Below are 25,605 nucleotides of genomic sequence, written 5' to 3'. Positions count from 1 at the left end.
TAGTAAATGCACTTTCTTTATTAGCACTAGCGCTTACTTTTAGAATATATACTTAGCTATAGTTTTTTAAGCTTTATAAGCCTTCCTGCAGCTTATATTATTATTATTATTATTATTATTATTATTATTATTAGAATTAAAATTAAGGGCAGGATTATTATTATTAAGTATATTAATTATAAAATAAAGGGCAGTATAGTATTACTTTATTATCTACTTAGCTGTTAATATAAGTATAGGAATAGAAAATAAAAATATACCTTCTTATTTTACTTATTAATAGCATAGTTAAGTTTTTAAATAAAGGGCAGGAGCTTATAATAACTATATTATATTAGTAGTAAGAAAAGCCTTATTTTAAAGAAAAGAAGCATATTATAAATAGTAAGGGTAGCTGCTTATATAGTAAAGCTTATAATGCCTAAAGTTACTATTTAAATCTATATAAGTATTAAAGGAGGTTACTTTTTTATTTATAATAAGGCTTTTAATATAATTTTTATAAAAAGGATTTTATAAGGCTACTGCTACTACTACTGCTACTACTACTACTACTACTACTATTACTACTACTATTAATATAGTCTTCTTTTTAAGCTTTATTTATAAGTAAGTTAGCATTAAGCGTTAAGTAATAAAAGGAGATAATAAGAGATATACTATTTTAAAAAAGGTAGGCTTAGGCATAGTAATAGCTTTACCTTTACCTTTAAGGTTAGCTTTCTTAAAAGGCATAATAAGAATAATAAGGATAATAAGAATAATAGTAATAATAGTAATAATTATAAAAAAAAAGAAAAAAAAAAGAAAGCAGTAGCTTTATTTATTTTATTATTTAATATATTTAATACTATTTTAATATACCTTTATTTACTATATATTCTGCTACTCTTTTTATATTAAAGAAGCTTTTAAATAGTAGTATAAATATATTTCCTTTTCTTTATGCCTTTAAAAGCTTTTTTAAACGCTCCTTTTTTTAATGCCTTTAAACGCTCCTTCCTTTAATGCCTTTAAACACTCCTTCTTTTAATGCCTTTTAACACTTAAGCACTACTCTTACTTTTATACTCTTATACTTTATAACCTATCCCTTATAACCTATTATATCTCTTATCCTTTTAATAAAAGCTAGATATTAAGTATTAAGATTAGTCTAGTAGTTTAAGGGGGGTGGCAGCCCTTAATTACTTAAATTAGTTATATATATATCTGCCCTTTATATATAAAATATCTAGTAAAATAGCTAGAGTAATAACACTGCCTTATAGTAAGGCGCTTAACTTTTATAAAAGCAGTTAAAAAAAAGGCCTTAAGCCTTTTTATTTATATAAAGGCTAAGCATTATAAAATAAGTAACTAGGTTAATTAATTTAGCCTGTAGTATATTAAAGCTAAAGTATAAAGAGTTTTTACCTTTTTAGTATTTTAACTGTCTTTTCTTATAATAAAATCACTAGCCTATATAGTAAATTATATATACTAATTAGTATAAAGCATAGCTATAATAATGCTTAGTAAAAGTAATTATAAGTATAAGGGTATTGCTTTTTTTACTATACTTACTATTATAATTATTAATTTAAGAAGGCCTTTTATATTATAAAAGCTATTAAAAGGTTAAGTATTTAAATCCTATATAAGGCATTTTTTTTTTATTAAAGAGATATTATATAAAGAGGTAAAAGCAGAGGGATAAGATAAAAAATAAAGGGTATATAGTATTTATATTAAGGGATAAAGCTAAAGCTATTTAGACTTTAATTATATATTATATAAAGAAAGGAAGAAGAGAAAAAAGACTATAAGCTTATATAATAGGCAGTAAGAGTATTTAAAGCATATAGCGCTTTTTATTAAGGTAATAAGGATTAGTAGCTAGATTAGTATTAATATAAATATTAAAAAGATTAAAAAAACTATTAAATAGAATGCCTTATAAAGTCTTAACTTATAATACTATTATATATATAAGGCTAATAAAAAAGTCTTATTATAAGATATTAATAACAGCCTGCTTTATTATGCTTTTTTATAACTTATAAACTGTAATTATATAAGTAATAGTAAGTAGGAATTATATTTAACTATATAAAGCACTTCCCTTAATAAAATTACAGCTTAATTAAAAAATTAGTATTATATTATAAAGATTTACTTTAAAAAAGTAAGTAAGACTATTATAATAATTAAACTATATAAAAATAATAGCTAAATGCTATATATAAGGGTCCTTAATATTTTAATGCTAAAAGATATTATAAACTTAGCTAATAGCGCTATTAATAAGCCTAATAGATATTTAAATATTTTTAATTAATATAATATGCATATTAATATAAAGGTGTAATTACTAGTAAAAATTACTAGTAGCTAAAAAGTTAGCTTTTTTTACTTTTAAGCTAGTGTTTAATACTATAATATTAATATATAGCTTATAAAGCCTTTTTATATAGTCTAGGTTATACTTATAAACCTAAGCATTTATTAAATAAATATATATTACTAAGTTAAAATGCTAGACTTTAAAAAGGGGAAGTAAGCACTATATTTAAGTAGTTAAAAAATGCTAATTTTTAATAGTAAGAGTATTTTAGTATATATATTAAAGTGCTAAGCAGAAAGAGGCTTAATTATTACCTGCTTACTAAATAACCTACTTTAACTTAATAGTAATACTAAAGAAATAATATATATTATAACCTGTAATATTAATAGGATTTAGTAGCTAGGCAGGTAAAAAAAAAGGCTTTTTTATTATAAAAGGGAGCTAATAAAAGTCTCTTAAAAAAAGTATACTTTAGCTATTAAAGTACTTATTTTAGTAAGTTAAGAAGAGCTTATATAGGCATTTATTAATATAGGCTATAGTATAAAGGCTAATTATTAATTTCTTATTAATAATAAGATACTTAATAAAGCTAAGCTTAATATAAAGGTTAAAGGTATTAATTAAAAAGAGAGGTAAAAGCTTAATAAGCGTTTTAAAAATAAGCAGCTATAAAAGAGTATAAAATATAATACTATTAATAGTATTAGTAGTAATACTAGTAGGGGCAGCCTTAGCTATAATCTGCTAATTAAAGGAAGATATTTTTTATAACTTAGCAGATATAGCCTTAATTAAAAAGCTCTTGCCTATTTTACTAAGGCTATTAATCTAGACTTATAAAGGATTAAGCAGTAGTATAAATAAATTAAGGCGCTGCTTAAAGTGCTATATAAAGAGATTAAAGACTAAGTATTACTAAGGGTTTAGTATATATATCTCTGCCTTACTTATATTATTATTATAAGAAATAATATTTATATAAAAGCGCTATTAATACTAATAACTAGCTTTAAGAAGATTAGGGTATTATTTAATATATAAACTCTAGTTATAAGCAGTATTAATAAGTTAATTTTTAAGGATTTTAATATTCTTTACTTTAAGATTAATACTAGGAAGCTGCTAAGCTAGCTTCTACTACTTTTTATAAGTTATCTCTTTTTCCTAAGCCTTTTTTTTAAAGTTATTAAGTAAAGGGGGAGGTAAGTTTATATAATAGTTATTTAAGTAAGCTTTAAAATAGACTTAATAGTAATACTTATAGGCCTTTATATAAGTATTAAAGACTAACTCCTTTATAACCTTTAGACCTGCTTAATTATAATAAGGATAGTATAGTATTAAGCAGACTTAATAATAGTTCTTATACTTATTAAGCTCCTTATTTAGCTTATAATATAAATAGTAACTTAAAATATAAAGCTTAGTAAAAAGGAACTTATATTATATTAATAATAATGCCTTTAATAAATTAATAATAATTAAAAACTTAAAGTAAGTAAAATTATTAAATATAGGAGGGCATTTAAGGTATTTAATATATATAAACTAAGTAAACTAAATACTAGTTTTAAAGATAACTTTAATATAGAATTATAAATTAATAAGGCAGTAATTTATAGTAATAGAAGTTCTACTGCCTTTTTATAGCAGGAGATTAAGTAAATAATATATTACTTTTAGCATTAACTAATCCCTTTTTACTATTAACTTATTTATAAATCTAGCTATAAAGCTTATAATAGGCTTATAGCTATTAACTAAAAGAAGGACTATACTTATAATCTTTTTATAAAATATACTATATATCTTTATTTTACTTATATATTTTATAATATAAAAAAGTATAGCCTAAATGCTAGTTATAAAAGAAAAGTTATAATTAATAAGCTATAAAAAAGTAATTAACTAGTTATAGTTATTAAGCCTTAGATTATTCTATACTTTATTAAATATTATAAATAGTAGGTTTAACTTATAAAAGATTTAAGGCTTATTATAAAGATCTTATAAGAAGTAGAACTTATAAAGCTTTTAGTTTAAGAGATAGTTATTAGGTAGGTAATAATAATAAAGGCAGTAAGCCTTTATATATTTATAGCTCTGCATTTAATTAATAATATTAAATAAAAGCTAAAAGATTAGCTGCTAAAATCTTATAGCTAGAGGATTACCTTCTCTTATAAGAATAAAATAAGCAGGCTATAGGTTAATAGTATTAACTAACCTTCCTTAATACTTAGTAAATACTTATTAAGTAGCAGGAGTTATAAAATTACTAATATCTAGGCTTCCTTATATTTAAAAAAGGCTATAAATATATAGGCTTTCTCTTACCTACTATTTTAGGCAGTATTAAAACTCCTTAATATTAAACTTTAATATAAGGACTATATATAAAAAGAATATAAACCTATAATAAAAATAGTATATAATAATATATAAATTCTTTTTTAAATTCTATATAGTAATATGCACCTTATTTTAGTTTAATATAGCTTACTACTAATTATAAAATAGTATATAATATTATAAACTCTCTTAATAAAGATTTACTATAGAAAATATTAAGAAGGTGCTAGAATATTTAAGCTTATAGACTATAGTCTTAAGTTTATGCCTTTTTATATTCTAATAGGCCCTTATATTATAAAAACTCCTAAAGTATTAAATAATAAAGTTAAAGAGGGACTAGGCTTTAAAGGTATCCTAGTTAAAGGCAGTATAAAGATCTTTAAGTATTACTAGCTAACTTACTATTTAGCTAAGGCGCTTAATAAAAAATATACTTTAAGTATTAATAGACTAGTATATAAAGGTATTAAAGCTAATATAGTAGAACTAGAGGTGCTATATAAAGCGCCTATTATACTACTTAAGTATAAGGTTAAGATACTGCTTATAAAATATAGGCTAAATATATAAATATATAAAGTTAGCTTGCCTTTAAGGGTAAAGCATTAAAAATATAAAAAAGAAGAGAGGCTATAACTAGTTAAACTTACTTAATAAGGTAGATTAAATATTAGGCATTTAAATATACTGCTATTAAGAAGCTTACTGCTTAAGAATATATAGTATATAAAGCTTTAAAAGGACTTATTTAAAAGCAGTAGTAGGCTTACTTTTTAACTGCTTTTATAACTAGTCTAGGTCTACTTATATAGTAATAAGGTTAAGCACTATAGCTATATTAAAGTCTCCCTCCTTAAGTAGGTCCTTAAGTAAAACCTTATTATTAATTATAATATCCTTATACTTATAATTTAATATATTTTATAAGATATTACTATTAAAAGAGAGCTAACTAAGTTAATCTTTATTAATAATAATATTCTAGTATTTAAGATAGTTATTTTTAAAAAACTAAAGCTATTAGCAGAGGGCATGCTATTAAATATAAAAGTCTTAATAAAATTAGTAAGTTATATAAGGCTGCATAGTTTTATTTACTAGCCTTAAAATAATTATATTTAGGTTAAGAGGTAAAAGCAGTAATTAAAAGTATACACTCCTAGTATCTTAAAGAAAGTTAATAATATAGCCCTTATAGTAATACTGCTATTTATAATATTAATATACTTATATATAAATATAAATATAGGTAATAAGTATTTCCTTAACTTATAAAAGCTTAAGAAAGTATATAAGTATATTATTAAAGTTAAGATTATTATTATTAAAGAAGAAATATAAATTACTAAATACTTTTTTTAAATCCTTATAAATATAATGCTAGTATATACTATCCTTAAGCTTTTAATTAAATTACTTTATTTAGTATTAAGTATAGAACTTTATTTAGGCTTAATCTAGCTTAATATACTAGGCATATATTAAACTCTAGTTATAAGAAAATAGGGTAATATTATTAAGGTTACTTTAAAAAGGAATATTTATAATAAGAGGGGGGGGTAAAAGAGAAGTAATAGGTATTATTATAATAGTTTAAGCAGTAGAGATTTATATTAAACAGCTAGTATACTTAAAAAGAGGCAAGATATTTATATTTAAAAAGAAACTATTAGGATTATTATTATTATAAAAGGCGCTATAAAAAGTATAAGTATTAAAATTAGGATTATAATTAAAGTAAGGCTAAGGCAGGGAGTAGATTTAATAAATAAAATAGTTTTTATTTATATTATTATTTCTAGCTGCTATAATAGTCTCTTATAATTACTATAAGTATTAAAGGTGCTATAAACTGCCTTTTTTAAAGAATTAATACTAAAATAAATACTATAATAAATTCTTAGTAAGCTGTAATATATAAGGCGCTATTAGCTAGGAAGTTATAGGTATTAAAAAAAGGATAATATTACTATAATAATTAACCTAATACTATTAGTAAATATAATTCTACTTATAATAAGCTTTTTATTACTTAAAGGTATTATTAAGGTTTACTTTATAATAAAAGAACTGCGCTATAAAGAATAATATATAGCTTACTGCTTAACTAATAAGGCTAGGCATTCTTATTAAGTTTAGGCTAAGAGAGTATAGTATAAAGGGGGGTAATAATAATAAAATATTACCTTACTTAGCAGAAGGCTGTAAAAGAATACTATAGCGCTTTACCTGCTTAAAAGACTAGATATTTATTATAAAATGCTTTACTACTATTAAAATTAAGTAAATAAGGTTATATATTTAAAAAGTAAAGTATTAGTATAAAAGGAAAGAAAAGAGAAGAGAATATATATAGCCTATAATACTTATTAATTATTAATATTATTAATATACTAGGCACTTCTTAATAAGCTTATTTAGCTTTTTAAGATATAAAAACTAATCTATTAGCTTAAATTCCTTATAATAAGTGCATTAATAAAGCTAAAAAGCACCTAGCTTTAAAGTAAGGTTAAGAGGCTTTAGGCTACTAAAAGGAATTAAAGGTAAAGGAGGGCTAGCTGCAGCTATTAATACTATAGCTTAAGAATATTAATTTATTAAGCTGCTAAATAGTTAGTATAAGTATATTATTATAAATAGCTAATAAAAATAGCTTAAACTAACCTTTTTTAATAATTTAATAGTAATATATATTAATAAAGAGATAAAGGAGGGAGTAAGAATATAAAAAAGTGCAGGGAGGTATAAGGATATATAATATTATATAAAAGGTAAAATTAAAAGCATACTAAATAAAAAAAATAATATTAACTTATAAGTAAGGTAAGGGTAAGTATTATACTAGGTTATATAATTAAAATATAAATTTCTTATTAGTTAAATACTTAATTTATAAATACTTTTTAAAGGCCTTTTAAGGGCCTTATTAAGGGTCCTTGCTAAAGGCTAGCTTATAGCACTTTTACTTATAGCGCTATTTACCTATAGCGCTTTTTTATAAAGTAAAATTAGTATTATTTAAAAGCTTAAGTATTACTTTTTTTAACTATGCAAGTTATATTAAATTTAGTTAAGGTATTATATAGTAATTATTAAGTATTATAGCAAGGTCTATATATTCCTTTTATAAGCTAGTATAATATTAAGATAATAACTTTATAATACCTTATTATAATACTTAAAACACTAAAGGAATAAAGTCTAGCTATATTATAAGGCAGTAAGAATAGTAAAAAAAACTAATTACTACTTAAGATTCTATTTAACTTTATTTTAGCGTGATTTATCTTCCTATTAATAGAGTAAAGCTAGAAGCCGCCTTACTTACAGTTGCACTATTTATAAAGCTGCTTCGCAGCTTTGCTTAACTAGGTTATTGCCACGAATTCCAAGAGTTGCGTGTCCCGGAGAGAGCCGCCGCTGCCGCTGCCGCAGATAGCCAGGTGGCACATCAGAGACTGGATCGGAGCTCAGCGACACTTGGCTGATCCTCTCTGATCTTTCAAACGCCGTGTCCCAGGTTTCAGAGACCACTATCTGGCCATGTCTCGGCTCGGCGTCATCTACTCAAACCAGCAAGCCCATCGGCGAACGGGGGCATCAACTTCGCCCTATTGCCGCGGAGGACGACGAGTGTCTGATTTGCAAACACCGGTCACCTGGAGCCAATCTGCGGCATCCAGCCGGCTCCCTCACTCAACTGGGTCAGGAACCAAGGCGGCGCTGGGCCGCCTCACTTTCCGGCTGAGACATGGCCCTTGCCAGCAGTTGCCCGACCAGGCGCCGGAGCACCTGATCCCAGGTTCCCGGAGTAGAGGAGGCATCAGCATCCTTGCGAGTTGGAGGTGAGCTCGCGGCCTGAAGGATCTGCTACATACACAACGCCACACAATCTCGACTTCCTTGTGACCTGTCTAGTCAGATTCGCAATCAAGGTGATTCAGATGCGGCATCCATTCTCACCATCCACCATCATCGCCTGGCGTCTGCGCTTGTGACGAGAGCCGGGCCAGCTCGACCAGGGTACCCGGTCATGGTCCCCGAGCGGGTTTCCTTGCTCCCAGGCGGTGGTTTTCTTAATACCGTAGGGTACCGAGTTCAGTACCTGTGACCGCGGTAGTAGGTAGTAGCTGCTTGCGTTACGCTCCTGGAGGTGGTCGAACCAAGAGATGCAATACTACTCCGGGCTAGCTCTCTCCACAGGGGGCGCTGCGCATCTTGCATTCCCACCGTCCCGTCGATCAATGTTGCCGGAAAGGCCAGGCTCTTTGCCGCCCTCTGTTGTACTCTGTTGTAAATCTGAGGAGAGTTGACATGGTCTTCTCTCGCACAAGTATGTACCCCGTAGCCCAGACTTCAGTGGGCCGAATGAATCCTAGTAAATGACGTGTGACAAAGCATACAACGAATCTCGGGGGCAGACGAGACTGTGAGGAGGGACGTCCGATATCCTGGTGCACCAGAGTATGGCATTGGTGATGCTTCATCTCGGACTGCAAGTTATCAGAAAAACAATCGATCTTACCCGGCAAGGCGGGGCCGGTTAGTACACACTTGAGCAGGACCCAAGCCAGAGCCAGAGCCATCCAAGCCAGCCTTGTTACCTTGGTACTAGCATCTGACAGTCAGTTGCATACGACCGCCGGTTGGCTGCGTCGTTTCCGTAGGGCAGATCTGAGGACCCTACCCGTCCGCCCGTCTGTACTACTAATATACCTTGGTGTGTCAATATAGGACGTGCACACCCACTGTCCATCACAAACTGCCGGACGATCTTGGCTTGCGCAAAGACGGTGGAGTAACAGTACTTTGGGTTACTCTGGCACGGATGGCAATTTAGCTCCCGTAAGAATACTACCCAGCTTTCCTGCAGAACTAGACATAAGTATCGGTAGTCTGGTGCAACAATGTCCCTTCATCCTTACGGTGGGGTGAAGCTTGAGCTGCATCTTTCGGGCACCTTGCTGTCGTGTCACAGACGAGCTGGATTGTTGGACGAATTGAATGGAGGCATGGATGCTTCGTATCAGGAGTAGCTCGTGCAGGATGTAAGCAGGATTGTACGAAGCACTCGGGCAGGGAACTTGAAGGGACAAGACCCTACCTTACCTATAATCGGGTTCAATGTCCATACTACCTTTCCTATGCGTCCCCTTCCTGTCCCCTTCCTGTCTCCTCCTTTCGCTATCAAAGTGGGCAACGACTTTGGGCACTTGACATAAATGATCGGGAAACTCATCCACATGCGTTCCTTTCCTTTGGGTGGCACTGACCGGCAGGTGATGCGGAAGACAAGCCAGTCAGCCAGCACTGGCCAATGACTCTTGGTTGGCATGGCTGCCGCGGGGATGTGAGTAGGCATATCTGCTCATCACTCTTGGCCGTAATGCTCTGATAATTCTGCGAGGACTGCAAACCATTGTATGTGCACAGGGTCCGCAGTCATGTAAGGGATGTACCAAACGTAGGCAGATAGGTATTACAGGGACGTTCGCTTGCTTGCTTGCTTGCTTGCTCGCTACCTACCTTGAGTTGGGGGGCTGGGCTGGCATTTTTGTTTTCCATTGAGCGGCTGTGGCACCCATGCTGTTCGGACGATGGTACCCGAGACCCGGCGACTGGTATATCGAGTGGTGTTATAATTCAAATTGGGTTGCTCTGCATAGAGAGGCCCGAGATCGCAAGCGCCGTCGTGTGATGCCGGGCTACCTTAGGTAGGTATTTGGGACTCCTCGGTCAAGCCACGAAGACGGGCTGGCTCCGCTGCTCTAATATTGGCTCGTAGCTGAGCACTTCAGTTAGTCAACGGAACAAATCAACGGAACAAAAACCGGCCTGATTGTCCTTGGCTGGACGAGCCGTATGAGCAAGAAGACGAGTGGGATGCAGGCAAGGAAGCAACGCCAAATAGCGGGCCTGACTTGCATATACATACAGGCTGCTCGACGACTCGTCTCGCACCTGGGGTGATGGGCCATCTGATGGACGAGCCCAAGCAACGGGGCGTCACTGGAGACGCTAAAGCGCGGGCACGGAGACTCTTTCACGAAAAGCCTGCTTGTGGTGAAATTGTGTTGGTGCAGGCGATCAGTCCACAGAGATGTGTGTCTCACTTGTGTGCGAGCCAACCGGCCAATTCATGCCTTTGGCCCATGCTGCGTCCCAATCGAAGCAAAAAGAGACATCAACCAGCCTATAGGAGCACCACCATCAACTTGGCACCGGGTGGCCTGAAATCCTGTAAAAAAGCAGAGCATCGAAGCAAATCGAATCGAAAGGTGCACGATAAGTGGGCAGGACGGCGGCAATAACCACAGGGTATTTTCGGAATCATGGCCCTAGGTCGCAACGGGCCACGGAGGCCAAGGAGCCACAAAGGCTGGTGCGTAGTATTAGCAACTCTTCTGCATCCATCATCTGCTCTTTGCTCCAGCAACATGGATGGTCCGTACGCGTACGCTGTACAGTCATGACATCCATACTGCGACCCTTACTGACCTAGGTAATGGGTGACAATCCAACCAGCCGGAACAGCCTAAGCAGCCGAGAGAAGCGAAGGAAAAGTTTAGGGGGGAGCTGGCTGAGAAGAGAGGAGAGAAAAGATCTCGTCAGGTCGCAGGAGCGAATTTCGCCGTTGTCATTGGTGGCGACAAGTGATCAAGGGAGGAGAGAGGCCGCTGTCGGGGCTGTCGATGGGGGCGGGTCGGGACTCGGGAGGAGGAGGAGAGAGGGTACGGAGGGAGTGCAGGTCGTACGGACGATGCTTAAAGTAGCATGATCCCTGAGAGATGGGGAGCGGTGGGTGCCGAGAAATTGCCCAAGCTCTGATGCTCTGAAAGCACATGAAGAAATGGAGGTGAACGAATTCAGTCCGGTTCAGATAGCCAGACATACATACCTAGGTACCCCGTACCGTACCTACTACCTACCTAATGTGCGGCGAATTACATGTAGGTATTTTCGGCTTCAGACGCTCTCACAGCGGGCAAGCGCTGCCCTCCGGTACCCCTCATCGCCGAGCACAACCTTGAGTTGGGAAGTTGCTTTGCTTGTCAAGGGCACTTGCCAATACCGAAGTATCGCGTCAACCAGCCGATACAATGGGGCTGCGGCAGGGCAGGTGCAACCAACAGTCCAACAGGAAGGCAAAACCGGGCTTACGAAGTTGGCAGTGTCACTTGCCCTGGTTCCTTTACTGTAACCCGTACCGCTCTGTAGCAACACGCCACCCAAGGCACAAAATGCACGTGAGGTATTGAGGCTGCACAGTAAGGTATCAGATAGGTGTTCTCAAAGAAGCAAGTCGGCCACAAGACCCGCGCGGCCATTCGTCCGGCCATTGTCCGGGCCGCACCGAGTTGCTGTTTATTTCGCTAGGCGAGTTACGCTACTTGGCTAGGTCTGTACCTACAGGTACCTACCTAATGCCTTGCTCTTCCAAGTCCTTAGGTACCTGGTATGGAGGTGCCTTGCGCTCTAGGTACTAGTTGTGCGTCCTTTCTCTTGCTTTCGCGCTCGATACTGGTTTCATCCATTCAATATTGTGAAAATCCACACGCCCCCTCTCGACGGCCGAATCGCCACGCCCAACACCGTCCCATCAATCTCAGAGAGTCGCAAGCAGTCACCCTTCACCGAGGTGCACTAGCGGCATCGACTCGCGCCTAGCATCTCTGCCAAGGATCCCCCCGTCGTATCATTAGTTCGGAACGAGGGTCGCTTCGCAAGCTGCATAAGTATGCTATGCTGGTGTACCCTCTCCCCCTCCCTCCCTCTCTGTACTTGTCTCCCCTTGTGCCGCCACTCGCATAGGAGTTGGGAGCAGAGAAAACTTTTCAGTCACTTCACGGTACTTAGGTAGTATCATCGTTGGCCGTTATATCCCCATCAAGTGCGAAGTGTCTTACCTATCCTCTACCTACCGACCTACCTACCTAGTAGGTACTACCTCCCGGTCTTTACAGAAAAGCATTATTGGAAGTCCTTGGTACATACCCTGCCATTGTCAATGCCCCCAGGTCGCCTCGCTTCCCTTGATCATTGTACTTTACTTGCCTTTCCGTCATTTCAATTTTTTTTGCTTCTTTCCTCTCCCCTCCGCTTGGTGCGATCCCAGGCTCGTCTCTCTCCAATGACTTGTCGTCTTTCTGAGACCTTGTCTTAGGTAAAGCATCTCGTCCCGGACGAATACATCCTAAGTCTCCAAGCTTGGCTTGTACGAATGATTATACTTACTAGGTAAGTGGGCTGTTGTGATATCCTCCCAAAGCCCGAGACAGACAGAGCTTCAAGACATGCGTGCCCACCGACAGCTGGCAATTGCATCACAGGGCTCGATCCCTGCTCTTTCAATCTCACTCCCGGGTCCCCAAGATGTCAGGCCCACTACCCAATCGGGAGCGAGAACCGGATCTCAGACGCTTGTCTCTCGACAGCTCTGATATCCACACCCATCAAATCTCTTGCGGGTCGGCGTCATGTCATGGACAAGTACCCAGGGAGCTCAGACTCTTCTCATCTGGTAACGCCTTATAACCTGCTGGCCGTCCCTCATGCCATTGCTTCAGCATACTACCAAGATCCAAGAATAAGGTACCTACCACTACCGCCGGGCATGGTACAGGCTGTACTGGGCAACGTTCAATACCTACCAACCTCGGGTAGCATGTGCGAGGACTTGCAGTCATGACCTGGTACTAATACGGTAAGGATGCGTGATGTGTGCTACCTGATGGACCATGGTACTACTACTAGTACCTAGGGAAGTGTATGTACTAATGCACCTCTTCGTTGGCCAGCGAGCAGCACTGGGCTGTTGCTCCCTGCTACCTGTACTCCGGTACTTCACGCTCCGATCTCTGTCGGACTGCCTCCCTTTTTCTCGCTCTCTCTCTTTTTCTTACTCTTTTTCTTACTCTGTCTGTCTTTGCCTGGACAGGGGATAGGGGTCCACGGGGCGGGATATGTCATTGTGCGTTAGCTACCTAGGAAGGACCGCCTCACATAGCACTCGTACTTACCTCCTGCTACCTACCTACCTACCTACCTTGACTGACCTACCTGATCTACCTTACCTGACCTAACTTACCTACCTACCTACCTACCTTACCTTACCCCAGCAGGTGTACCGACCTTACCTATATATGCAGCTGGCCCCATCGTCCCTGCTGTAGAAAATCCTTCTTGTAGGAGCGACCCATGAGCACTTGCCTTCCTTACCTTGTCCGTCTGCCCCATTCATCTTCACATCTCCGGCACTTGTTCATCTTCTTCGTCTCCTTCACAGCTCATTGCCAGAGCTCTCCTTCGTCTGCGAACCCTTGTCTTCTGGATCGACCACTTTTTCATCTCCCTTTTTTTTGCACCTCTTCAGCCCATTGTTATCCACTTCGACACACACATCGGGTCCGGCAATGGATCCGTTGTCAGTCCCCGTTCCGCCTTCTTCTGACGCTCCAGCCCTGCTTGAGTCCGACTCTTCCACCATCCCTGAACTCAGCGACTCGGGGTACTTTACCGAGGTGCTGCGCTTGCCTCCAGGCAAGTCTGAGGCTGAGGCTGACCGAGAGTTGGTTGCCAGAGCAAACGCCGCTGGCATTGCCGCCACTCTGCCATCTGTGGCCAGCAGAAGACATCCAGCCAGCAGCTGCTCAGTCGTGTCGTTTGGGACTCAGCAAGACCGCACCTTTTCAAATGCGTCCAACGGCTCAGCCAGCAGTGCCTTGACTCCTCACTCTTCCGTCTTTGGGCCCCCGAGCTCCCTCTTTGATACCGGGTCCGGAGTGAGAGGAGTTTCGGCATCGAGTCTCACTTTTTCTCACTACGAGAGGCTCATTGCCTCTGTCGATTCTGCCAACGCACAGCCTCCATTTCCTAGGCCTCCACCCACACCGACTGCCAACGACTCCTCTGCCCAGAGCGTTGTGAGCGTGACCTCCAAGAAGAGCCATCGCGCAAATCTGCGAGACCGCTTGCGGTGGAGAAGAAAGACTGTGGCTCCAGCGGAAGTTACGATGTAAGTCCTTCTTGTTCCATATATGAGCCTCGCTTCGAGTTAGGGCGGCATGTCATTCGTTGCCTTCAACTTTTCCGTATGGTGATGTGATGAGCTGACGCCGTTACGTGAACGCCCATACAGACCATGCATCAGCTGCCAGAAAAGTTTTGGTGCAGAATCCGGCGCCTTGCATAAGCTCCCATGTGGCCACATGCATTGCGTCGACTGCGTCCGAGATGTGGTAGATCAAGCCGTCCAGCATGAGGCCCAGATGCCACCACGCTGTTGCTCTCAGCCTCTAGCAGCACCTCTTGTAAGGACAATACTGAGCCAGGACGCCCAGGTGACATTCCTGCTGGCGGTCCTCAAGCTCAACACACCAGTCGAAGAACGAGTGTTTTGCCCGGACCCAGCCTGTGGTCACTTTATCCCGACGCATGATGCACACGACGCCAAGCATCCGTTTGACCTTGCCTGCTTCAAATGCAATGGCCGCGTGTGCGCCATATGCAAAGGCGCTGCTCACGCCGTTGGCGAAAACTGCCCCCAGGATTGGGAGCTGGCCGTGTTGAAACAGAAGCAGCAGCAGCAGCATGATGGGAGTTGCTGGCAGCGATGCTACGAATGCAGGGCTCTTGTCGAGATAGCTGGGGAAGCTCCCTACATGACCTGTCAATGCAAAGCACGCTTCTGCTCTGTTTGCGCCGCCATTTGGGATCCTACAACAGGATGCCCCAATCTCTGTAGCTTCGAAGAGGAGCTGAGGCGGCGCCGGCAGATTGAGGATGCCGTTCCCTGTGAGGCTGCGCTGCAGATTCACGCCAATTCATCGATTAAGCAACTTGGTCAGGAACAAGAAGAGGAGCTCCGCCGTTTTCTGGAATTCAAGTCGCAGAGCAAAGACGCCTTGCAGACGCGGCACCTGATACAAGAGGCCGCCGTGGAAGAAAAATACGACTGCCAGGAGGAAAAGCTCCGCGAGAGACATGAGAGGGCCTGGTCTCAGCAAGAAGACCGTCACGTTGCGGCCGAGATGGGGTTGCTTGAATCGCTGCAGCAGGACGAACTGAACATCCATTTGCGACTCAAGCACATGGAGGCTTACTGCAACGGCATAGGGCAAAATCCCAACATGATGTCGTCTGTCAGGGTCGTCACTGAGCGAGACCGGAGACAGTTGGGCCAGCAGTACTACTTGCGAGATGGCATGGACCGCACACGCGAGTCCAAGATTAATCTCATGCGGGAGCGGCAGGCTGTAAAGATGGAGGAGCTCCGAGTCAAACAAGCGGAGGAATTCGCGCTGCTCACGGACGCGAGGCAGGAGGCGCTGGATCGGCTAGAATCCCAGTTCGTCCAGGAAGAGTCTCAGTTCAACGCCGTTTTTGCGTCGCGCCAGTCACGGCTGCAGTCTCGATGGGTGCTCGCCATTGAAGTCTTGTGCAAGGAGCTCGAGGCGCAGAATCCTGGCCAGATCTATCATCGTATTGACATACCAAGATGGCCCGATGAAAAGCACCTTTGATGTCCACGTTCAAAAAGGGCCAGGGGCGGTGCACCTGATGCGGCTTGGACATTCCACGTTGAAGCATCGCTATACAGCCGGCGGGCTTGCTCGGGAGCGGCCTGACATACACCTCGTTTTACTTTCTTCTTCATTCTCTTCTTTGCTCTTGTCCACCAACTGAGTTGTGGCCTTCACCTGGGCCCTATTGTTTCATTTGTATCTCTCACGACGTCTCTTCCCTCGCTCTTTTTTCTTTTGCCCCCCTTCGACCTTCTTCCTTCGGTGGCCGCAGTCAACAAGAAGATGGAATAACTGGCCGCTCATTTTGCCATACCCTCCTTTTAATCTCGTTTCTTTCCTATCGATTTCTTCATGATGGTATCTTCAGCGGCGTATAAGCGTCCAAGCATGCCGGTGGTCGAAAAAGAGACCGTCAAAAAGCAAGCAAAGAGACAAGCATATAATTTTGTATATATCATGCCTATTTCTCTTCCATATCCGCGCGCCGAGCGGAGTTCCGTTGGATGTTATCTGTCGTCGGCGCCTGGTAAAAGCTTACAAGCTCTCGCAGGATCATGTTTAGGATACCAGCCAACAAGGCCGGGGGTCTAAAAAAGAAGGGCCAGGTCGATGCTTCTCCCGATCTGGTAGATTGGGCTGCTTCTGGGCTGGGCCTGGGGAGCTGGCTGGGGGCCGTTGTCACACGCAACATTTGGGTTTGCTATAATAACTGAGTGGTAGGTAGTTTAGCTTAATGTCAATAATGGTTACCTAAACATGTTCCATGCTGGTCATGATAACTCAGCTTTTCACGGATGTGGGCAGCGAACCAAGCTTGGGTAGATGAGAGCAGTCAAGTGAGTGATGAGGAAGTGAAGGAGTCTGGGCCGTGAGCCCATCAGGTCAGCGGTACAGCGGCACAGCCAGCCTGGCTCAAGAGCCAATAACATACAAGTATCTAGATGTATGTGTATGTGTGCTCCGGGTATGGATCCCATATCCCCCACATCAATGCTACCGGAAAGCGTCCATGTGAATCAAGTCCGTGTTGACCTTCTTACACAAGCTGGCGGCCGCCAACATGGTTTACGCTGTTTACATGTAATGTAGCTAGCTAGTGCGCTTTCCGCGCAGCATGTTCCCGGTCCCTGGATTCCAGGTTGCAGATATCAGTCGGCGCCTGATCCAGCTAGTAGTAATACTAGGTAGCTGAGCGGGAGAGACACACACCAGGCCATGAGTCTGGCTCAGCTGCCCCCCCGGAACATGTCCCAGGTCGATAACAAGCCTCCTGGGTGCATAGGCGCCGGCCTCCCTTTCGAGGAAAGTTCCCAACCTCAAGGGTGAAGGTAGACCATCGATCCAGAGCGGCTTGCCGATCCAGAACATCATGCCAGTATCAAGCTCTTCCGCTGCGACAAGATCCTAGGATGATGCTTATGTACCCCGGTGTGGTTCCCTGTTTGCTTGCTTCAGGGGCGGGTTGGGAGCTTGAGGAGGCTCAACCGACTTTGTGGAAGGCCAGGGTATTCCGGTTCTCCGCGCAGGATGATAAACCTGGTACGCTGTGACATGTTCCGTGATATGTTTCAGAACTTGTACTTGGATAGAGTCAGGTACCTTACCCTTAGTACGTATGATTGTGCCCGATGGCACTTCGACGTACTGGCCAAGACACAGCAAGATGATCCATTCGCCACAAAACCGGTGTAAGAATAAGGCAGGCCGCTCCCGAGGCAAGATATTTTGCGAAGGTCGACTTTAGTGATACGGCGGCAAGATGCCGATGACAAATGTGGATGCCAAGATGCCGCGGACTGAGAGGCAAGATACGTGCTCTTCTTCGTTCAGGTGGCGCACCTCTTGTCTCAAACTCATCATACGGGGAAGCACAACCGCCGTGAAGGGTCGGGTGTCAGCACCTGCATTTGATCCCATGCTGGTCTCCGCGTCATCTAGATCTTCATTTTCGTGTCTCCTCTGCGACGGGGGGAGAGGGCGAGGCAGCCATCTTCAAGATCGGCGATTCAACATCTCGCTAGAGAAGCGACCACAAGGGGGACGATGCACTGTCCGAATGCTGCTGTGCGTCGTGATTGTCAATCGACGCGATGCTGCAACTGACAGATCATTAGCACCGAGTGTCTCAGCCTCTTTTCTCTACTCGAGCAAGGCCAAAAGTCTCCGACGAAGTGCTGGATGCAAGTGTTGACACAGAGGAGTGGAGATGGGCGCAGAGGTGCATGTTTGATGACCCCGGTCAAGAGTTGACAAGGTTTGGCACACAGATTGACATCCCGAGATGGCAGCTGGCGCTAAGGCTACCTAAAGCAATGCGGCTTCCGTAGATCCGGAACGCGGCTATTCTGATTCTCCGGCATCAAGCCTCCTGGCCTCTTCTCTGAAGCTCAAAACGGCAAGGCGTCTGCTTGGGGCTTTGCTTATCACACGTGACCTTATCGCTCGTGAGCCCCCCCACACGCGGCGCACCGAACTGGGTCTCTCAAGAAGAAAAAAACCCTGCCGAATAGCACAAAATTGCGGCCGAAGGAAAAAATACGCCCTCTTCGCTACCCACACGGTCTACCGCGACTTCTACCTTCTCTCCGCTCCCTCCTTTCTGCAAACCTTCCACAGTCAAGAACACGCATCTATCACAATGGAATCCAGCAGCAAGGCTCCCGTTAAGCTCGTCAAGGTGACCCGAGTGCTCGGTCGAACCGGTACGATGAGACTCCCTCTCGCCCTCTCTTCGCCAGGATCTTCTCCCACTTTGCCGCTCTGTTGCCATCGCCGCTGTTGCAATTGTCGTCGCCAGTCTCGCCGAAATATTGGGATTGGGGAAAGAAGAAGAGAATATACTGTCTCGAATATATGCACGGAAAAGAGGGCAAGGAAAGATTGACTCGGCGGCTCGACGGCGCAACAAATTGCAAGCATAATCGGTGCACGATGGCATACAGATCGGTTGGAGGGGGAGACGGCACATGAGGGGCGGCGATGCGGCATCGAATTCTCGAAAGCTAACGGAAGTATGCAGGCTCTCGTGGTGGTGTCACCCAGGTCCGTGTCGAGTTCATGGACGACCAGACTCGTTCCATCATCCGAAACGTCAAGGGTCCCGGTATGTTTGAGCTCCATAGCTGTCTACGGACGAGATTATGGATGGTGACTTGTTGGCTAACTGACTTGCCCCAGTCCGTGAGGACGACATCCTCTGCCTGCTCGAGTCCGAACGCGAGGCCAGACGTCTGCGATAAATGTTGGAAGGCTGGAGTGGTGGAAAACAAAGCGGATGGTAGAGTCTCTCAATGGCGTGAACGGGTACGGGTCATTTCTTTTTGGGTGTGTTCCATCTGGGCATTTACGGCCTCTCTTGCGACGACGGCATGAAACGATGGTGTCAAGTAGCGACAACCGGCAGGGCTTCATCCTACTAGTCGGAAATACCTAGGCTCATTCTCATAAAAAAGAGATACAAGGCGTCTTTCTTTTTGGTTCCAGGCACGGGATACGTCCGAGTCTCATTTTTCAGGTGCCCATCTTTGACTTGCCGATATCTGGATGTGGCCGGCACAAGTCGTCATCGGGTCAATCCCTACCTGGGCTGGAAGCTGCTTGAGAAGAGCATCGGCATAGCCTAGGTACCTACGTGGACAGCCGGGCTTCAAGGGGTTACTTGATATGCTTCTCCATAAGTGCATTTTGACGTCCGGCGGTAACTGGGCTGGTAGCGCGTCTGCCCGAAACACGAAGCTTGAAATAGCCCGAGTTCTGTGTGATACCGGCAATATCACTCACTCGGCTCTGTTGCCCTTGGGCAACAAGCATGTGATGCTAATAATAGAGACCACTACAAACTCCTGCAGCTGGTGGCATTCTGATGGCATTCACCAGAGAAGGATGTTGAGCTTGATACCACCGCAGAGACAGTTCTCCGGGAAGCGCCAGATGAGTCTGCAATGGGTAGACGAGGTTGTCACTGCAAGGCACGTTGCCTGAGGCGGCCAGGAGCCTGAAGCAGCGGTCCCAGGGCTTGGCTCGTAATTGGGCCGATGAGCGCTTGAATTCACATAAACCGAGCCCGTAGATAGATAGTTGTACAGAGAGACTGGAGAAATTTGGTGGCGCTTTCGTTTGCTACCTATCTCTGTGGGCGCTGCCGAAAGATGGGTGTAGACAAAGGGCGGGAGGGGGAGATGGCGAACGACAGTCGCACTTATAATGGCGTCTACAGCAAAGAGCTGTGTCTCCGGCGAATGACATTAGGGAGAGGCCCGAAGCTGAGGGCTGTGGTGCTTTTGTGTTGCTCACCCAGAAACTAGGCGTCGCAACAATTTGCCTTGCGCATGCCTCGTTTTCTGTGTCATCTTCGGTCCATCCGTTGCGTCGCGTCTCCTTTCACGCTTTTGGCGGACACGAGCTATGAACTGCTTGGCTTGTTGGATGGCGGATTAGCGCCTGACGTCTGACGCCTGTCCACAGTAGACGCCGAGCCGCTGAATGCTGAGGTGTGTGCAAACGGTGAATCGGGGCAGCCACGCACATGTGAGAGGCACTACCTACCTAAGGTAGGTACCTAGTAGGCTTTACGGTGAAGAGAGCTTCACCGAATGCCACTACTAGTATCTGGCACGGCCGGGTATGAGCTGCGGCTTTGACGTTTGTGACAATAATATTCTCTTGTCCTCTCGAACAATAGCCTATACAAGAAAATAAGCGAAAAGCAGAATGAAGTGCATCACTATTTTCTCGAAAAAAAAAAAAACTTAAGGACCGCGTAGAAACAGAAGTCTTCCTGCATGTCTCTGGATATGGAAGAGATACCTAAATACTAATTAGGGTGAATGTGAGCTTCATGCAGCAGAAGCCGACCTACTGTGGCAGGTACCAGACATGTGGTAGTTGCTGCCCTAGCGGCAATGCTTCAGGCGACCTGCAGGCAGGCACTCGAGGTCTCCAGTGCTAAAACGAGGCGCTACGCCGTCCTGACACGGGTACTGAAGCGGTACTGCTGTTTCCAGCGTGCTCCCTCTGCACTCTGCCAGTACCCTGCAGGTACTGCCACCAGGCATCGCCTCGCTCAGCGAGACCAAGCCGCCAACCACCCCCGGAAGAGCCACTGAAAGCCAAAACGTGCCACCGGAGCTTCCCCCATACTAATCCGTTTCCCCCCCATTTTCCGTCAATCCCCATCTCCATTCTTTCATCCCCATTTCCCCCATCCAGGCCTTCACCATCACCCTCGCAATCGCCCTTATCCGCATCTACTACTATATTCACACACCGACCTCCTGCTCACTCCGCTTCTACCACACCTTTTTCTCAACCCGCAGCAACAATTGCACTTATCTGGAGTTCTGGAAGCAGTCCCAAACTCCTCCATTCTTTAGCCCAGCTCTCTGCGGTCCGTCCATCCGTATCGCTGCTGGTTGGCTTGTGCCATTGCTACCTACCGTCGTCCTCCAGTCTTTGGCCCCTCACCCTGTTGGCCTGTTCTTCTCTCCTCTTTTCATCTTCTCTCTTCCTTTATTTTCTCCTCTTCGCTTATTCTGTTTCCCTTCTCCTAGTCAGTGACAACAGATCACGAGGCGGCATCTGTCAACGCTTTCTCTTTGTACTGAAAGAAGCTGATTGACTGATCGACAACGCCTTTTTTTTTTTTTTTTTTTTTTTTTGCTGGACCAGAGCTACTCGGAAAAGCAAACGATAGAGCTCCAACTGCGGCTTGCGGAGCTCGTCAATTCGCAAGACACCACCGTCGTTCTCGAGGCAGCTCGAAGGACCTCAGAGGGCTCATATCCGTTCCTTGCTTCTCCGTCCACGGTGAGTTTCCTACACCCCCTGCCTCCCTCCTCAGCCACTCTGTTGGTTCATCGTGGTATAGCTCGTCCCATTCCTTGTGGTTCCTGCATCTCACTGACCCGTATCCACATCCTAGCACGACACCCCAATCGCGGCGGCGCACCTCTTTTTTTCCCTCGCGAATCAGCGGACGCTACCGAGTAACGAAGCTCTAGGATTCGTCATCGCCCGCTGTCCAATCTCTCCTTCGCCAGTCACATACGAGGCGCCGAGCCCTCTCAAAGGCGAAGTCACACACAATGTCCGACTTCCGCTCTCCCATCGACACTTCGGTGCCGTCGCTGTCGCTGCAGATGCCGCAAATGACGGCGCAGCAGCACAGGCGGGACTTTTCAGGGTCAATCACACTCGATGACCCTGCGCTGGGTCGTCCAGCTTCCGGCGACGCTGCTGCGCAAGACAGCGCCGCGGCGGACAGAGGCCTCAGCGAGAGCATAGCCGCCCTTCATTTGGGCAATGTTGCAGACGAGCCCAGCCCTCCACCTCCGACCGATCCAGCTGTCCTGAAGCTGGTTGGTGAGGTGCTGGCATCTGAGGTACGAATTAGCCCAGCCGAATCCGCGCGCGTCCTCTCCCTATGCTAACCTCACGCCCAACAGCAAGGCATTCCCTCGCTGCTGCATCGGCTGAAACAGAGCATAGCTTCCGCAAAGGTACTTCAGTCTTTCTCGCATCTCGATTAGGCATTCCCATGCATCGTGGCCACCTGCACATCATCCGGTGCTAGCTGCAGCTCTAGCACCGTGTGGCTGAGACATGAAGAAGCAGGAAAGAAGCTGACATCTGAGCAGGAGTTCGGCACCTTTCTCAAGAAACGAGCCGGTCTGGAAGAGGACAGCGCTCAGACGCTCAAGAAGCTGGCGCGCGCCACCCAGGATAACATACGACGACCCGAACACCGCGGAGGCACATTCGTCCACGTCTACGAGGAGATGGTACACATCCACGAACGCATGGCTGATAACGGCATCCAGTTTGCGGCCACGCTCCTTCAAATGAACGAAGAGCTCCTTGAGGCCGCCGGAACTGCCGAGCGCAACCGCAAGGTCTGGAAGGCCAACGGCCTGGCCGCGGAGCAAAAGGTCGTCGATCTCGAGGCCGCCATGCGCAAGAGCAAGGCGAAATACGACTCGCTCGCTGAAGAGTACGATCGCGCCAGAACGGGCGAAAGTAGGCCTGGCGGCGGCAAGGTCTTGGGTGCATTCAAGGCGCACAAGTCGGCGGCGCAACAAGAAGAGGAGCTTCTGAAGAAGGTCCAGGCAGCAGATCAGATCTATCACAGCGCCGTCACCAGTCTGCAGGCTGAGAAGGCCCAGCTCCAGACCACAACTCGTCCCGAGATTGTCAAGTCGTTGCAAGAGGCTATCCGCGAGATCGACTCTGCCGTGGGGCTGCAGATGCAAAGGTTTGGTAAGTAAACCCGCCGCCACAAGACAGTGAAAAGTAGGTCATACTAACAGAGGAACCCTCAAATAGCTCTGAATAATGAGAACCTGTTGCTCGGCAATGGCCTTGTCATCAGTCCCTTCAGAAACTCAGCGACGATTGGCCCCAACCAGCCCCGAAGCATGAGATATGCCATTGCATCCATCAATATTGACAAGGATCTCGATGAGTTTGTCGCGACTTACCATTCCAAGGTCCAGCCAAACCCGGGCGAGGTCAAATACGAACGTAATCCGGTGCGTCTGCGATAACCGCTCCCCTTAAGTGGTCGTCAAGCCTATCATACTGACGCCTCTTGCTCCTTAGGTACTCGGTCCTCAGCCCAGCGCCATGGGTCACTCAGCTCTGCCCTCTGCGCCTCATGCTTCCAAGCCTTCTGTCAGTCAGGCCCCTCAGGGCGGATACCAACAAAACCCGCAGTCGTTTTCGGTTAACTCGAGGATGAGTGGTGGCAATAACCTCCCCAGCCCGCCGGCAGGCGCCCCAGCTTCTCAGGGGCCACCCGGATCGATAGGACAAGGGGCTGCTTCTACTCCCACCAGTGCCGAGCCACTCAAGTCGCTCCATCAGCCCGACCACAGCCGAAGCTTCAGCCAGGGCAATATGCTAAACTCTCCCATGAGCCCTCAAACGCAGCCATACGGCACAGCAGGCTCCAGGTTTGCCGGCGGCGGCCCTACCACCACCGGCCCGCCCCAGCTCGGAGCGCTTCCGTTCCAGGACAGCGAAGGTCCATCAACCAAGAGTGCTTCACCTCCCCAGCTGGGACTTCCCTACCAGCCTCCCGGGCCAAGCGCTCCGCCGGCATACAGCGCCCCCAATCACGGTCCACCAGCCCTGGGTGTCTCTACCGGCTCCAAGCCCGTCTTTGGTGTCCACCTCAGTCGCCTTTATGAGCGGGACGGCCTCGCTGTTCCCATGGTCGTGTATCAGTGTATCCAGGCCGTTGACCTGTTTGGCCTTGGGGTAGAAGGAATTTACCGCCAGTCTGGCTCATTGAACCACATCAACAGACTGAAAGCCATGTTCGATTCGGGTAAATATCCACAGCCATCCTCGCGGCTACCTAGTTCAGCGGACCGACGTATGCTAACCGTTACCATTCGCTGCAGAATCTCAGTCACAAGCCCTTGATTTCAGGAACCCGGAAAACTTCTTTCACGACGTCAACAGTGTTACGGGCCTGTTGAAGCAGTTCTTCCGGGACCTGCCCGACCCGCTGTTCACGTCAGAACACCACAGCAGCTTCATAAACGCAGCAAGTACGTTAACGTTCCACAATCACACATATCATACTAGATCCAGGGCTTTCCATCACTTCTGCCTTGTATCTAGGACACAGCATGGATACTAATCGCGCACCTGCAGAGCACGAGGACGAGATTGTTCGCCGAGACTCCCTCCACGCCATCATCAACAGCCTGCCCGATCCCAACTACGCCACCCTGCGTGCCTTGATGCTGCATCTGCACCGTGTCATCGACAACTCTCACGTCAACCGTATGAACTCTCACAACTTGGCCGTCATCCTCGGGCCCACCCTCATGGGCACCGACCCAAGCACTGCCATTACAGATGCTGGTTGGCAGATCAAAGTCATTGACACTATCCTGGTCAATACTTACCAGATCTTTGATGAGGATTGATGTCGTGGAAGGCTTTGCTCTTATGTAAGAGATCATTTTCTTTTCCTTATTTGTCTAACATTCCTCTATACCTCTCTTGCATGGCGTTATCTGCTTATCATCCGTTCCTTGGCTCACTTGTCCGACCTCCTTTGTCTTCTTCACTTTGCAATTTCAAATTTCTAGCCGGGTGTGCTTCCTCACATATGTCCCCTCTCTCTAAAGACGTGTTGGTATATATAATCCACTTCCCTGGTCATGTTGCCCTGCCTCTTTCTTTTATCTCCCCAGAATTTTATAGCCATCTGGTTCGGCAACCACTTATTCGCCATCTGTTGGGCGAAGCTCTAGGAGCTTCCCCTCTGTACTTCTCATCGCCAGAGGCGCTAAACCGTCATTTACTCTCCATGATGGCTTGCCCGCTTACGGGACAGCGTGTCATATTTTCCCTTCGCCACGGAGTGGCGTAGTGGTG

The 25,605-nt window shown here is 44.1% G+C and overlaps 4 protein-coding genes across 4 annotated transcripts; 3 read left to right on the top strand and 1 right to left on the bottom strand.

Annotated features, from left to right (window-relative positions):
- Positions 1-7,891: 7,891 nt before the first annotated feature.
- Positions 7,892-9,276, bottom strand: TRIREDRAFT_106041 (uncharacterized protein; the record flags this gene model as incomplete). Its single annotated transcript, XM_006964103.1, has 7 exons — positions 7,892-7,895; positions 8,019-8,025; positions 8,428-8,548; positions 8,661-8,795; positions 8,921-9,009; positions 9,094-9,183; positions 9,216-9,276. The coding sequence occupies 7 exons, from the start codon at positions 9,274-9,276 to the stop codon at positions 7,892-7,894; spliced, it is 507 nt and encodes a 168-aa protein (XP_006964165.1).
- Positions 9,277-14,103: 4,827 nt separating this feature from the next.
- Positions 14,104-16,212, top strand: TRIREDRAFT_76822 (uncharacterized protein; the record flags this gene model as incomplete). Its single annotated transcript, XM_006964253.1, has 2 exons — positions 14,104-14,705; positions 14,829-16,212. The coding sequence occupies 2 exons, from the start codon at positions 14,104-14,106 to the stop codon at positions 16,210-16,212; spliced, it is 1,986 nt and encodes a 661-aa protein (XP_006964315.1).
- Positions 16,213-18,853: 2,641 nt separating this feature from the next.
- rps28 (ribosomal protein S28) lies at positions 18,854-19,454 on the top strand (the record flags this gene model as incomplete). Its single annotated transcript, XM_006964252.1, has 3 exons — positions 18,854-18,917; positions 19,235-19,318; positions 19,393-19,454. 3 exons carry the CDS (start codon positions 18,854-18,856, stop codon positions 19,452-19,454), a joined length of 210 nt encoding a protein of 69 aa, XP_006964314.1.
- A 3,207-nt stretch (positions 19,455-22,661) lies between these two features.
- TRIREDRAFT_59747 (RhoGAP protein) lies at positions 22,662-25,151 on the top strand (the record flags this gene model as incomplete). Its single annotated transcript, XM_006964251.1, has 6 exons — positions 22,662-22,712; positions 22,851-23,469; positions 23,536-23,741; positions 23,812-24,541; positions 24,618-24,767; positions 24,874-25,151. Coding segments are annotated over 6 exons (2,034 nt in total), but the record flags the coding sequence as incomplete, so codon positions are not given.
- Positions 25,152-25,605: the final 454 nt, after the last annotated feature.

This window comes from Trichoderma reesei, assembly GCF_000167675.1.
Source record: "Trichoderma reesei QM6a unplaced genomic scaffold TRIREscaffold_6, whole genome shotgun sequence".
Classification (NCBI taxonomy): domain Eukaryota; kingdom Fungi; phylum Ascomycota; class Sordariomycetes; order Hypocreales; family Hypocreaceae; genus Trichoderma; species Trichoderma reesei.
This window is presented reverse-complemented; position numbering and strand designations above follow the sequence as displayed.